Source organism: Lepisosteus oculatus, chromosome 15 (assembly GCF_040954835.1).
Source record: "Lepisosteus oculatus isolate fLepOcu1 chromosome 15, fLepOcu1.hap2, whole genome shotgun sequence".
Classification (NCBI taxonomy): domain Eukaryota; kingdom Metazoa; phylum Chordata; class Actinopteri; order Semionotiformes; family Lepisosteidae; genus Lepisosteus; species Lepisosteus oculatus.
This window is the reverse complement of record NC_090710.1, coordinates 28,197,521-28,213,446: the sequence shown is the minus strand read 5'-3', so window position 1 is coordinate 28,213,446 and position 15,926 is coordinate 28,197,521. Positions and strand designations below refer to the sequence as shown.

The following is a 15,926-nucleotide window of genomic DNA, read 5'->3' as shown; positions in this document are numbered from 1 at the left end:
AACAAGCTCTTGCTGTTGTAAAATAATCTTTTAAAGTCGGATTGCTGCGTCTAAACCACCATTCATAGGCCCATATTGTACTGTACAGCACATACCAAAGCTCTTGTTTCTTTAAATCTTTCTTTTTTTAAATGTAAACCGTGAGCAAACTGGAGAATCATTTTTCAGCGTTAACAGAACCGAGACCTCACAACTTGAAAACTTATTTAAGGCCGGGACAGCACTTGACAAAAAATGATTTTTTTTTTGCATACAGCCCCATAATTCAAATTAAAAAACAAAACGAGAACCAACGGTGCACGTATTTGCAAAAACATTACTGTAAACGTAACGGAAACGAGAAGAAATGAACACAGCAGTACCCGAATAAGTTGTACGCACATTATTGCAATAACACGATCCATCACCGAGATGCGTGTATACCAGCACCGGCCGGAGCTGTTTCGGGTTTGCAATGGCACTTTCAAGCCTGTGCAACACAAAGGGCCTGACACTGGTCTCCCAACACGAAGAGCTCGGGAGACAACTTACCCGGGATACACCACGTTTGTATTTGTTAAAGCTTTCATCCCAGTACTCATTAAAGTTCTTTATAAGAACAAGTAGTAGGTTTTTTCCATGCTGAAAAGAGAAGAAAGAAAACACAACGTTTCGGCCGTGGAGCCTTCTTCAAGCCCATAGTTTCTCATTTCACCTGTCGGACATGATTACACTGAGAGAAGGGGGGAGGTGTGAACCTAGTCTCAGAATAATTTAGGTTTCAGATGTCTTTCTGCAATAGGAGTTAAGAAACCCTACTTTGAGAATGCAGACAGAGATTGTCAGGCATGTATTTAATTGGTCAATATGCTGGATAAGTAACTACAGCACTTCACAGTGTTACTGTATAGTTTACCTTGAGTTATGATCACATTTCTTCAGATTGCGATCGCATCTGTGTGAATTAGAGATTTCTAAATGACAAGCATGGTTTCTTTATACCCAAACTAAGCTTCTTTAATAAGTATGAAGATTGTTATTATATGTGAAAACCTTTGAGCAATATTCTAAAACCTAGCTCTGTCTTGGACGATATTGCCTGACAATATGACAATATTGTCATTAACATAAGATCCTTTATACACATCGTTGAAGCTAGAAGGCTCCTTACATACTGCAAAAGACAGACCTATCATGATTAACTGACATCTTGAAACACAAATGGCTAAAAATTCACAGAATAATACTTCTGAATAAAGATGGGAGTGAACCAAGTAGATCAAAGCAAAATAACCTTTGGGATTTCGCAAAAAAAAAATGAATTCCACCCTGAAAAGCAGAAAGAGAAAAATCACCATTTAATCTTTTAAGCCTTTTTCTCAGGAGAAGATCAATCCTATAATCTGACCCTCAAAACCACAGAGGAGTTAGCCTTTTTAAGATGGGAGATATCGGCTTTCCTGGAGATCCACATGGGTGTACGATTCAAAACAGGATGTACTCTTCCACCTACTGGTAGCCCTTTGTACAGACCTGACGTCCCCAGTTCTAATACAGCTGGCATTGCTATTGATTCGTTCCCCACACACAGCAGATGGTTTATGCCACTTAAAGAAATCTGAAGGAATTATTGATAGCAATGTGGGGAGCTGCACCAGAGTACATTTGCACAACCTGAAGAAGTGTGAAGAAGGATTAAAACTTTTCTTTTTTTAGAATGGAGTTAACCTTTACTTGAGGCATGATTATATATTCAGGTAGCAAAAATATAAAATTCAGTGAAGGCTTGTAAAGGTTTAACCTGTAACAGGCTACAAGCTTAAAGGCATTACTATAGGGGATCATAAATCCACCCTTTAATCAAGCATTTTATGTGCACATCTGGTTCAAGTAATAGAAATCATTTTCATTCCTATCCCACAGAGCACACTATAGACCTGAGTGAGTTTTATGGCATGGGCATCTCAATCAGATTTCGGCATCCTCATTCATTCACTGTTTCTGTCAAGTGGTCTTCTACATTTATGATCCATACTAAGACACACCAAATTTGGTGGCGTTATTTTAATTTCTAAATTCCCCAGAACACAAATATCACTACACAATTTCTTTCATATTTGAAAAGTAGTCTTCTAAAAAAGTAGTATTTCTGCAGACCATCTCATTCCAAAGCAAGGAGACCAAATACCCGATAATGTAATAATTAATTATTAATTTAATAAAATAAAGATAAACTAGGACATTGGCTCTTCTTCTGTCTGTCTCTAAGCTCATGATAATGAGATGAACCAGATATTAAAAAACCACCCTAGAAAAAAGCAATCAAACTCATTAGTGAAAGACACCACCTTTCATCCCTTCGAATCACTGGTATATTTTTCAGACCACAATAATTAAATAAAACTACAAAAATCTACTGAAGAACTGATATTCACAAGACCCCCGTCCCCAACAGTCACAAACCTACAAAATGACTCCTAAGGTCTTGCCTGTATTGACTCAGGAAAGAAACACTAACAAAACGTTTATCCAAGTTTATTTGAATTGCAAATAAGACGTAGATCTATAAACCAGTTGTAAAAAAAGATATTTTGGGTTACAGGTGAAACTGTTGATTTAAAAAAAATCTAAACCTGCAACAGACCAGCTCAGCTGTAGAGCAAGCTGGAAAGATGCTGCCAAGTGGTGAGTGAATACTGTATTTTCTTTTACGCAAAAAAGGCTGTCAGGGAGATCAACCTGCAGAAGTAACTGTCAGGCACTACGTTTTCCAAAAGTTGGGGTTCTGAGCCATTCGTCGCTGAAAATTTTCATACCTGAAAGAAAAAGAAAAACAATTAAAGAGACAAACAGCACAAAACATTCATCATGGTAGTTAAATGGCACCTGTACAAATGCACAAATATACGTTTTGAAAGTACTGTGCATTTTCATGACTTAGCCTCTCATTATAGTGAATATTTGTGTCAGTTCTTTACTTTTTGTTATAAAGAGCACAACACAAAAAAAACACACAGCACGGCAGAAATTACCACTGAAATAACTAAGTTTACATGAAGTTTAAATGGAGACTGTCAGCTTGACATATTCAACTTCCACAACACAGGCTTCAATAGGCAAACAGGAAATATCAGCCTCTGAAAATGGTAACAGATACTTTTGCCTCTAAAGCAAAAGCTCATAGTGGTGTTTTTCCCCTCTTTTATTGGTTTTATTTAGATCTCTACATATTTACATAGAGCTGTATTTATTTGACTAAATGAGAAAATGAAATTGCAAATGAGCACAACCTAACTGAAACAAAACAAAGACTTAAAATTTAAAACAAAAAAGAAAGAATTTTAAGAATCAAGTTTCCTAAGAAGAAAAGGTAAGAAGCACCCTATTTTGAGTACAAATATCGTAGCCTATGACATTCAGCCAAGGTGTGATTATTGCTAGTTGAAACAAATATGAAGAATTCACATTTATTATTTACAATTATTAGGGCCTCCTAAGAGGATACACATAATGTAAAGAAGCTACAGTATTTCAAGTCCAGGAACACAAGGACACAACACAGAAAATGCCTGCTTGCTGTTCTGCACAGAGCGTGTGACTTCCGTTTACCATTTGAGAATCACACTTGCAGGGATGAACATCTCGGAGGGGCTGGGGGTCATCTGAGACTGCGACACAGCGTACGAAGTGGTGTAATTATACAAGCTGTCCAGCATTTTCTGCGTAAACTGCATCAAAAGAGACGGCAACAACAGTTACTGGTGGTCCACACGGGGTACGTTTCAGTCTGCATGCACGGCACACGACACGTCTGCGACTCAGACGGCGTTTCTGGCGCTCGCTGGCTTGCGTCTGTACTTGCCTGTGTATAGGAGTCCACAGTGGAGACAGCAGCACTGGCCACGGGCGTCTGCTGGGCCAGCTGCTCCAGGGGCTCTACAGAAACTCCCACCTGGGCTACAGAGGGCATCTGAGGCATCGACATCATCCCGAAGGGATGCTCTCCTCCCACACCTGCGGTACCGTAGGAAATAAAAACAATCAACAGAGGACACCAGCTCAACACCTCATATTCCGCTCGAACACACTTGGTTCTAGGATCTCTCCACCTGAGCCACAAAGATCCCTATTTTTTTTTACAATTTTTTTTCCAGGTAAAATAATTTGCATACATAATACAAGAAGATAATGACTGCACCGCTGAATACGCGATCCCTTAACCATTGTGCAAGCATGTGCTCAGAAGGATCAAGATGCCAACAAACCCATCGAGGCCAGAGCTCACACGCTCACCGGATTTCAGGCCGGAGATCTTGAATATGGCGCTGGGCTTCTCGTTGGTGATGAACCCCAGCAGCTGCCAGACCGGCACGCTGCTGGGGTCCGGGTAGGAGAAGTACACGGCCCCGCCCATGCCCGCAGGGAAAGGCACCGTGCCCAGCATGAACACCACCACGTGGTTCACGCTCTCGTAGTCGGGCAGGTGGAAGACGAACTTGTCACTGGCCACCTGCTCCGCATCTGTCTGCACCTGGAACAGGTTCACAGGGCGCTCCGTCACGTAAGAGACAGGACGTTCAGAGGAAGGCACTTCCTTACCGCAGAACCAAACAAGGGTTATGGCTATCAATGCCTCACGGCTATGACTATTAAATCTACTGAAGTTCTGTTAGACGTGTAGAGGAGTGACCTAAAAGAAGGAAGTTTTTTTTTTAAGCTATACGCCACAGTGGGAAGAAGGAATGCCCTTTAAGCATTTAATGTAGGAGTGAAGGATTTTGTAAGTTTTTAATTTTACATGAAAAATTTTTAGGTGTCCGATATTATTGTGCATCATCTTGCCGTTGTTTCGGGCGGCAGCTGTGGGCGTTTTTAGCAGCGTGTCCTGGACACGGATTCAACAGCGGCTCAGGCACCGGCCAGGAAAGGGAGCATCAAAATGATCTGATGTCTAAGCACAGCCTCTCCACAGCGGCTGTCTTGTGCCCCAACACCGTGGCAGAGACAATCCAACTTTTCGTGTGAAAATGTAAAAACATTTGAGCACGATTCCAACCGAGCACGTATCGGTAGAAAAACGAATTGTACAATGTCCAATAATGCCACAGCAATTTTCACTATAAACCCAAATATTAATTATTGAAACATAAGCAAACATTGAATAAAGACCTGCGTGTAGGCAAACGCCTACAGGAGAGATTACAATTCCACCAAACACGTTGTAAAGAGTGAAGAACCATTACTTTAACAGCACTAAAAGCACTATACTATGGGGGTTAAGCAAAAGCAATAAGGGTCATGGTGAGACAGTGTCACAAAATAAAAAAAAAGACAGGCGTTTTTAAATCGTACCAAGAAGCAGCTTAAATTTCGTGTACTTACCAATCTACCTGCTACTAAACATCCAAACATTTCTGTAACTAGATCCTTTTCACCGTTTCGTGCATTTCACACTCTAATCTTTCATGAATTCACAGTCGGCTTCATGATAACAGTTGCATTACCATACACACACTTTTTCGCCCGATGAACTGCACTTGAGAAACTTCTAGAGCACAGCAGCAGGGAAATCAGCTCTCCAGACAGAGCGGCGGCGCTGCAGCGGGACGTGAACTCTCACCTTTGCACTCTGACCCAGGAAGCAAAACAACGCTATTGTGTCCGAGGAAGCGCCTTTGCTTTCCCAAAAAACACGGAGAATGTCAATCGTCGTGATCGCTGTCACATGCTTTGAAACATTTGTGCCACAACCAGTAAGATCTTTTTGACGTGAAAAACAAAGATCATCTTATGTAGATCTTTTCCTCCACGCAAGGAGTTCAGTGCTACAGAGACCAGCCAGGAGAAACAGTGACGTGGTGTCGATAACCTTTTCAGGTTTCAGACACGCAAGAAAGAAAAAAAACTAACATTATGTAGCGGAGTTCACTACAGACCAAGACGGTTTTCGGAAAAATACTTTGTGTTTCGCGAACGAAAGCGATGCACCGACTGCACACAACTAAATAGTTCCCTGCCCGTTTCTTATATGTATATATTTACCATCAAACCGTACTGAAATTACATTTCAACAGGATGTGCATAAATATTGTAACGCTTACGGCCGACAGGCACTGTGTAAGAGCCGGCGTACCAGAGCAGGTGATGTCACCGCCCTTCCCTGTGATAGCAGGACCACAGCTACTGGGCTGTAGAGAGATCTCTCTTTGGCTCACGGGGCTGGGTCGCTGCAGAGAGACGCGGGAATCCCGGGTTCGAGCCCCCGACGGTGGGGGGCCGACCTAATGCGGCAAGGGCGCCCGCCTGAGCCCCCGTTGCGTTACAATATTATCATTCAATTAAAATATAAGGTATTTGTTCTGGCCGTTTTCCATTTTTTTCCAAGAGATTTTGTGAATGAACTTATTTTTTCCCCAATTAATATTTCTGTACTCAATTTTGCTTCTGGCTATTAATATAAATACATCTACAGAATCAATGCATGCGAGTATTATGTCGTCTCTAGTATTTTAATGTGCAGGCTTGTCTGTCCTATACACTGCTCCGTATCTTGGGGGGGGGGGGGGCTTCATCTTTCTTACTAGCCTTATTGGAATTGCCGGGCAAGAGGGGTTACAAGCTTCTGATAAACCCCTCTACAGCCCAGTAGGCACCTGTGAGATGAACAGCCCCCAGCTAACTGGAGGCTCGTATCTTCCAGGCTCAGGATTCTGGCGATTTCCTCCACCTGGATATTGAGGCTCATGTAACCAACTCTTTACATTAAAAAATTGCAAAAACCGAGCAGGACGATCAGCAAGGCAGGAGAATTTGATTCCTCTTTGGTGAAATAAAACCTGCCAGTTTTCTCTTCTAGTCGAGGAAAGAATGGTTTTCAGGTGTGGAATTTCTCCTTTTTACATCCGCCTGGCCGTTTGTCTCTTTTGCTCATAGATGCATTCTTGTACAAGGACTGAAGGATGGGTTCTTTTTACCTCCATTTAGTTTGATCCAATTTTATAAAGACGTTTTCCCTGTACGTTTGTGTTACGCCTACATCAGTGTTGTTCAGTGTTAGTCATTGTGTTGAAGGTTGCAGGGAGTGGTTTGAGCTCCAGAACTCATACCAGCTCTTTATAGAGGTCTGAAAATATTGTGTGAAGTTTTAAATGTTCACATAAAATTAATGAAGTCAGGTGGACTTGCTATTCTCCAATGGATGTGCTTTAACATTCACAATATCCAAAATGAACGGAGGTGAAATATGGGCCCCGTGCAAGTTTTAACTTTGATTTAAATAGTTTTTAAATGACCAAACACTCTAAACAGCATTGCCATCTATACAAGGCAAGCATTGCATTTCAGCTTTCTTTACGTGTTAAAATTTCACTTTGATATTAATTTCATACATTTGTGAGAGCAAAACTGTGCATAGTGGGATTGTTGAAAGCAGTGCATGCCTGCATATTTAACTGCATTATCCACCCCTACCACAAACACTCTAAACAAAACAAAAAACCAAAAAGTGACTCAGTAAAAACAAATCTCACTACTGCTTCAGTTCCTCCACTAGGGAGACCTTCAGATAAAAAAAAAATAGGGATTAGAAAAATAAAAATTTATTAAAGGCAACAAGGAACAAGAAACACAAGAAATGAAAAGGACAAGGGAGTTAAAAAGACCTCAGAGGCCTGGGATAGGAGGGCAGCTGCCCACCGAAACCTTCACAAGCCAACACTACTGAAGGGCAGCAGGTCGGAGTGGGCACGCGACTGGGCAAGCCCATCAGCGCAAGCGATCCCAGCGCCAGATGGAGGCGTCGTCGCACACCGCGATCAGGATGCTGCTGTCGCGGCTGAAGCTGGTCTGGCGGATAGCAGCATTGCACTTCGGGTGCGTCAGGGTGGTGCATCTGGAAAACAGCGAAGGATGAGTCAGCCCTGTTCTGGAGGGGCGGTACTGAAACACCATGCCTACAACACAGACGACTAATACCCGGCTTCTGTTCTCAAGGCACTCAGAATGACATGACCTGCTTCAAATCTTTATCAACAAACACAGAGCCAAGCCGGGGATATCAAAGCCTTCTCCACAGAGACGCTCGCCAAAGGCTTTCCATACACGGCTGGTGCATATTGTTACTCCCTTTCTTTACAGTTTAACTAAATCAAACAAATCAATTAAATCGATCAACATATTGAACACTGATTCCAAACTATAAAAACACGATTCAAAGAGTGTGACATTATACTGTTTTAAAACAGTCACATTTCAATTAGCATAGTTATTGAGAAAAAAAAGATTTCAGTTTATGCATGTCAAAGTCTGTCCTAGAGCATTCAAGAGAAGAAAGCCCAGTTTGTACTATTTTGATTTAGCCGTTACTGTTGATGTAATCTGAGAGGATGAAACAGAAGTTATTCAAATTGCAATTCCTTATTCTGATGCACAGAAGAAGTAAATCCTAATTAAACTAGAAGACCAAGAGCACAACTTTTTTAGAAACTGCAATTAACTGCGGAAGATAATGTCATTCCTAACACACAATCAATGCAATGCATCATTTCAGTACTTTGTGTATTCACATAGTATATGAAGCAATTCATAAGTCTCTTACTTTGCTTTATGAGGGTCTTCCACTTCCAGGTCCCACACATAGAGTTTCCCAACCTGATTGCCCAAAGCCAGCATCTGCCAAGGAAAAACAACACTGGAGATGGTACTACACACAGCAAGCTGAGCAAAATAAAACGTGGGCTTACACTTTATGATTATCCAGCACTCTTGCGAAACTGTAAAGAAAGATTCTCTACCTTCTGCCAAAAGTCCATAGAGAAACGCATGTACCAGATGTCACACTGGCTGTAGTCAAAGCGCCCCAGAATGGTGACATTGGATTCGTTAGCTCTGATCCTGTCAATGTCATCTTCCATCTTTCCTGGCTTCCAGCACACAATGGCATTTTCACATGACTACGGAGAGGAGCAGGCAAGGACTGAGACACTGTAGCACAGGTTAACAATTGTAAAGAGTTCAGCTTGGCTCCTATGCCTGAGTTCAGACCTAACAGGACATCAATGCATTGTCGTCTGTAATACCAGGTACAAACTATGGTCGATGTTTGTGCCTGTTAGTGTTTTCTCCAGTGCCATCCACTAGTCCTATCTCACAAATACGTAAAATTGAGACAATACACACACCACAAGCATAAAATAAACATAAGTCATTAGAGATCACCTTAGTTTCATGAGCACACAATTAGGTCATAGATGTTACCACATACACACAAGCAACTGTTAACACCTTTGATGCTCACCTTAGACAGTATTAGGTCTCCCAGCCATCGTACACAGTCAACGTAATTCCTATGAATGTCTCGTGTGGAGAAATCGGGGAAATGGATCTTCTGGGAGACAAAAGGCCTTTCCCCAAAGAAAAAAATAATATTGTTAAAGCCTAAATTTAAAACTGTCAGGAAGCAAGAACAATGTTTTGACTTTTCCTCATGAGAAGCGCAAGTTCTGTCCAAAAGAAAATGAATGAGATTACCTGTTGGTTTTGCTGGGGTTATATTCATAAGAGCCCCGAATGGCTTTCTGCATCCTCTCCGAGTTAATCCTCCACAGCTTGAGAGAGTGGTCCATACCGCATGACATGATCTTCTCCCCCAAGAGATCAAAATCCTGATTACAGAGAAACTTTCATTTACTCTATGTTGAACGCTACAGCAGCTCCAAAGTCAAAAAAGGTAATGACACAATCACATTGGATGCCTTGTTTCACCTTCCACCCACCACAACAAATCAAGGAAAAAGCCACTTCCTTTATTAATCCAGTCGTGTTAGCCTGAAACTCCTAGGAATACTTTATCACCTGACGATGTCTCTTACTGAGTCCTGAAGCACATACTTACCGCACTGAGAACTTCATCGCGGTGACCCTCAACTCCCCCAAATATGGCAACCAGGGTATCTGTCTGGATGTTCCACAGCCTGAGAGCGTGATCTGCAAGGAGAACACAACTCCTGAACACCCAGCGTTCAGCAGCACCAGTCAAACTGTAAACTCTTTCCTTCCTTTCATTTTAAGCCCTGTCTCTTCATCTTCTGGCTGAATTGTGCACGTACAGTTCGTGTTTGATACTAAGCAGCAGACTATGATAGAATCAGCTCTCTTTCAGTCCTCTGTTATTTTCCATATTCAACAGCTGCAACATGTTGCATTTCTACTGCACGGCATATAGTATGTTTTGGATACCTTTTGGAAAAAGACTACGCCTCAAAATCTTTCAGATGCAGGCAGAACAGACAATTTTACCTTTACTGACGGACAACAGGAGGTTCGGGTCTCGAGGGTGAAATTTCAGCTCATTGATTGCATTCCCGTGTCCCACGTAGTGCTGCAAAAAGGGAAAGAGATCACTACATTTAGGTTTGCTGCTTCAAGTAAAGTTTAGGAGCAACATCCGAGAAAGGCTCCTGGCAGAAAGCTGTACAGCAGAACCCAGGGTGCAGTGTCAATCAGCTGTGCACTGCAAAGCAATTCCTAAAGATCATCATCCTCATATAATGGCAAATTGCCCTTGAGGCTAAAGCAGTACTGAGCAGTTTAAGGGGCAGGTTTACAACATAAAGGCTTTGTAACTAATTTAAATGGAACAAAGAATTGCTTAAAAACACTGAATATATGTAATTCAATACAATAATCTTACTTAAGCGTCATTTGTCAATAGACCGTCAATTTTGGGCTTGGTTTTCCCAGAAACTTAAAGGTGAACATTGGTACTGTGATGACATCCTGCTAACCAAGGCTTAGGACTTGTAGACCGTACCATATGTGTAAAACAAACTTCCACATCTGTGGCACGCGATTTCAGAGGCACATCCTGCTTGCTTGGATCTGAGCAAACAGCTGGTCTGAGCCCATTCCACCAGGAATTTAGAGAGCTCTGGCTTTTTAGATATACAACACGGACTTGTACAGCAGGCTGAGGACTGAAAGGCACGCTCCAGACTGGAGACAAAACACAACCCTTCATCTCATCCCAAAGGAGAAGCCACGCTCTGCCTCGTGTGGTGTAAAGGCTGAGCGAGCTCGCTGCGGGGACGGCCGCCACCCACCTTGATGCACTGCATGGTGATGTGATTGATGACGCGGATGATGCCCCTTGACCCCGCCACCGCAAGAAGGGGGTGACTCGTGCTGGTGTCGAACGTCCAGGCGCACGTGTAGAAATTCTCATCAGCCTGGTCGGCACCGCAGGTTAAGGACCCAAGCGCTCATGCTTAACGGGCACCCTCGTGATTAACATCGCCCACCCTCCCCCCCCGGCCGTTTTTAATCAAGTCTCTTCGATTCTGACACAAAAGGGGGGATTCACCTTTTTTTCCCCCCGAGGAGCTGCTGGTTGTTGGTCTGTTTTAACCTGAAGACAAAGCAATCCCCCCCCAAAAAAAAAACGCATTTCTGTTTTAGAAGAAGATCTAGCGCCAGGCACTGCTGCAGGAACGCAGATTTGACAGCAGAGGAAGCTTTAGAGCCGCCCTGGTCCTCTGCTCACCACTGCCGAGAGCGTGGAGGCAGGACCAGAGGCTGCCGAGGAACCAGAGGCTCAGATCTCTTCAGTGCCCACACTTCTCTGAGTCACCAGCTCCACACAAGCTCTCCTGCCACTGGACGTAGGACTTCAATGTCAGCCTCAGGTGACAAGGGAAAGGATACATCAGCATCCACGTAGGACTGAAGCAGGCGGATCTCTCCTTGGGAATGGCATTCATACAGAGTAACCTGCAGAAAAAAACAAAAGCTCCACCTTACATTTACAGTGGACGTTAAACTGCTTCTCTTTTAACAGGTAAAAGTTTATTCCATGCTGAAAGGAAAAGAAAAGAGAATGTTTCAACTGTGAAACCTTCTTTTAACTTATACAAGCTATTTGTTGACTTTTTGTTACTGGTAGGTAAACACAGCCAATATATTTATAGAGTGAAAACAGTACCCGAGCTGAGTCATCTGCTTAATCACAGCTTTCACCGCAACTTCACACTAATTTGAATTATACTTGTTTGGTTGACATTGAAAAGCACTGCAGTATAAGATCACTTTACTGGCCATATACAATTTCTTGTATTAGGAATTTGTACCCGAACTTGCCCTCTATGAGACACACAAACAGGGAGAGAAGCTTGGGGTCAGAGCGCAGGGTCAGCCTTTTATACAGCACCCCTGGAGAAGTTGGGGTTAAGGGCCTTGCTCAGGGGCCCAACGGAGTAGGATTCCTCTGCCAGCTGCAGGATATGAACCAGCAACCTTCCAGCCACAGGCGCAGATCCTTAGCCATAGAGCCACCACACTGCCCCGTATGTTGATCACACCAGTTAATAATTCAGATCCTTATTCAGACCCTAGAAATATTCCCCACCAGCTTAAACATACTGTAACCATAGCCATGAAAGTGTCCTGCTGTTTGCACAGGTAACATAACTGGTGCAGGTACTTACCCTGTTGCTTCCCACTGTAGCGAAGACCAGGGGGTCTCCCTCCTTACTGTGCCAGTTAAACTGCACCCCAAACAGAGGCTGCCCATGGTCCTCCTGCGATTCAAAGCAATGGCACCATGAGGCGGGAGAGACAAGTGAAGACCAGCTCTCCAAATCAGGCAGACCACAGACTGGTGGCTCCTTTTATTCCGCCATTTTCAATTATCCTACTGCTCTCATTCTCAAGTGCCTTCCACCAGGAAAGCATGCATAATGGAAAGATGCTTGCTTGGTTATTCACATTCTGCACATTTTAAATATGTCCATTAAGCATCCCCTTTGCACTGCAGGCATTAAAAATTACAGTTTAGGGGAATTGTGAAAGCACAGCTCCATGTCACGTTCCAAAACACCAAGTGCATGTCGAACCTCTCTGAACTGTTAATACTATTAGTCCTGACACTTATATAGAACTTTTCTGGACACTCCACTTAAAGCTCTTTACACACCAGCTCTCAGTGGGCAGGAGAGCAGAGTGATGAAGCCAGTTCAGAGATGGGGATTATTAGGAGGCCATGATTGGTAAAGGCCTGGAGGAAATGTATCCAGGACACCAGGATTAACACCCCTACTCTTTTCGGGAAACGCCCTGGGATTTTTAATGACCACAGAGGTTCGGGACCTCGGTTTTCGTTTCATCCGAAACTGGGAAAAGACCAGTCCTCCTACTTCATACACTCACAAGCTAGTTCAGCACACTCCTGTGGCTACACTCACCTTGAGGCTGTTGACGCACTTGAAGGAGTATTTACACTTCTTGGATTTCCACTTGCCCTTGCCCCAGCTCTTCCTGCCGGGGGCATTGGGCGTGTTGGTGGGGGTGTCTGGGCGCTCGGTGTTGGTCCCACTCTCTATACTGATGGCATCGTCCTGCAACACAGACAGCACAGAGTGGCAGCGTCTTCCTTGGGGCACTTTCCGCCACACATCCAGCGTGGCACACTGATCATTTTAATGCCATGGAGTGGAAAAAAAATAAAACCAAATAAATAAAACCATCTGCAAGGGAGATTTGAGACTGATAACCCTCAGAAGACTGACTGTTGATCCTCACAATTAACTGCATTGTAATTTATGGGACTCTGCATACAATGGGACACTTTGAGACAGGGAAAGATTCCGAAAGCTGACCGGAAATTGAACTAAAAATGTACATTCAGCTTTGTAACCTGGGATGAAAACTGGTCTGTAATGCCCAAATTCAGGAAATGTGAAATCCCGATCGGCTGCTCCCTATTCCTGCCAAAAGACAGACTGAAAAGCTGAACAATTTCACTGATTTGTCTGATTGGTATTACACATGGCAAAGATGAGCGAGTTTACAAATTAACAAAGTTTAGTTTAAGAACAGGGTTAAAATCCTGCCCGGCTTCAAAGTCAACAGGAAGTCACTTGACCACCTTGTATTTATTTCAACCAAACGAGTGATTGATTCTTCTATTGCAGCACGCTAGAGAAACCTCATTCAGTACATTTTAAGTACGTTTTCCATTGATGCAATGGCAAACAAATACTCGAATCCAACCGGGTGTCGACCATTACATTAAAAAACGATGAAATATTCTAGAAAATATAATCCCAGTACCCATTTTAATCCTCTTGCACCTCAATAAGGGCAACTAGGTCTGAAGAAATTTCCAGCTCCCAGCACAAAAGCCACACTCAAATCCTGAATTAACCGTGTATGTTGATAAAATAAACAGCAATCATGTGATTTTTTTCGTACCCTGAGTTTGAAAACTCATCGGAATTTTCCGGGCCATTTTCAAGGCTGTTCTATGTAAAGAAAGACGAAAACGTCCTACAAGCTTATTCAACGTGCGGCTCCTTAACCTGTGTCTTCAACAGGAAGACCCTGCATTCACCCGTTCCTTGCTTTAAAATGCTACACATTTTCTAACACTGAAAACATCCGTCTTCGTTTTGAAGACCGTAACAGCTAAAAACGACACGAAATCCTCTATCACACGTACGGCTGAATGAAAACAGCACGTCAGCCCGACAACTGAATGCCCAGTCTCCTTCTCAGACTGTCAATGATGTCTCCGGGGAGCTCTGTCTCTACTGAGCGTCTCGCCATCTCGGCAGTGAGCGGTTCGTTTTGGTGACGTGTTTTAGAGACGAGTGATAAATTCTGTAGCGCTGCTGCAGTAAAGGTGTCCTTCACCCTTCAATTGACTGTTTCTTAAAACAACCGAAACGAAGTACTACAAAGAAAAAACACACACAAAACAAATGGTATTTTAAGCCACCGGTTTAAACGGTATTGGCATTGAAAAGCATTTTGAAGAAGGTCTGAAGTAACGAAGGTTTCGGCACGTTAACTGCTTTCTGACGACCTGTTTAGCAGGATTGTAACGTTATTTTCCAGGAGTGGTGACCGACCGCACGGGGAGACAACGGGCACCTTGAGGCTGGGCACCGCGAATCTCCCCTGTATCTCGCGTTAGAAGAAAAAAAACACATCGAACTAATATAAATAAGTTTGATCTGACGAGAAACATGAAACCCCCCAAAAAATATCAAATTTAGAGAATAAGAGCGCCGAACGAAGACAACTAGGAGCTTGTGTCTGCGGCCGCACGACGAACAGAATATTCCTGATGGAAATACCGTTCCGTTTCTACATCGCCGGGCAAAAATATAATTTCGTGCCAGGAGTAGCCAGCTCTGAACCGAGACTACAGCAGCAGCTGTAACGCCGCCAGCGCGGGTGAGCGGCTCACGCTGTTGCACAGAGATCGGGGCCTCTGCTGTGGTTCAGCAGTCACCCATTTTTACACCCAACTTTTTAGTCTAAAATCGAGACACGGGCGTCAAGGGGAACCTCACGCCGCCCGCATCCCCGACGCTGGAAGTCACCGCTCTCTCTAGAAGCGCTCAGCTCGGCCTTACGTTTTCATCCCCCGAAAGATCGGGGTTGCTGTTCTCGTCGCTGCTCAGTTTCTGCTTTTTCGACGGCATCTCGTTTCCCGCCTCGGCTTGGCTCTCAGACATCTTCCTTCATCTTCCTCTTCCTCTTCCTCCACTTCCCCCTCCCCCCCAGCGCGAGGCCACACCGCCGCAAACCGTTCGGCTCGAGCTGCAGACGCGCGCTGGAAATGGCCGAATCGCCCCGGAAAACTGCAGGCGCGCGCGCGCTCCTGGGGAGGGTGGTCGCTGGCGCGTGACGTCATAACCCCTCGCCGCCGCCGAGCGGAACGCGCGAGCCTACAGGGTTTTAAGGAATGTCCATCTTGACCTGCTGTTTTTTTTTTAAATCTGACCATTATTATATTTTTAACCTGTGTAGTCCCAACAATAAATGGAATACAGCCCGCCCAGTATGTCTGAACCAGAACAGACCACTTATCCAACAGATTTGCCACACTCCCGTAAAGTGATCATAACTGTCGCACTTTCCCCTCGGTTCCACGTTAGTGATATTAA

At 43.7% G+C, this 15,926-nt stretch overlaps 2 protein-coding genes across 2 annotated transcripts; both read right to left on the bottom strand.

Moving 5' to 3' along the window:
- Positions 1-2,498: 2,498 nt before the first annotated feature.
- hikeshi (heat shock protein nuclear import factor hikeshi) lies at positions 2,499-5,593 on the bottom strand. Its single transcript, XM_006639187.3, has 5 exons — positions 5,362-5,593; positions 4,273-4,510; positions 3,842-3,993; positions 3,589-3,707; positions 2,499-2,795 (listed from the first exon to the last, which is right to left on the bottom strand). The coding sequence occupies exons 1-5, from the start codon at positions 5,389-5,391 to the stop codon at positions 2,741-2,743; spliced, it is 594 nt and encodes a 197-aa protein (XP_006639250.1). The 5' UTR covers positions 5,392-5,593; the 3' UTR covers positions 2,499-2,740.
- A 1,968-nt stretch (positions 5,594-7,561) lies between these two features.
- On the bottom strand, positions 7,562-15,614 carry eed (embryonic ectoderm development). The gene is made up of 12 exons (XM_006639186.3): positions 15,393-15,614; positions 13,215-13,367; positions 12,459-12,551; positions 11,680-11,745; positions 11,079-11,204; positions 10,276-10,357; positions 9,872-9,963; positions 9,508-9,641; positions 9,275-9,380; positions 8,772-8,930; positions 8,576-8,649; positions 7,562-7,870 (listed from the first exon to the last, which is right to left on the bottom strand). Exons 1-12 carry the CDS (start codon positions 15,492-15,494, stop codon positions 7,744-7,746), a joined length of 1,314 nt encoding a protein of 437 aa, XP_006639249.2. The 5' UTR covers positions 15,495-15,614; the 3' UTR covers positions 7,562-7,743.
- Between the last annotated feature and the right edge of the window lie 312 nt (positions 15,615-15,926).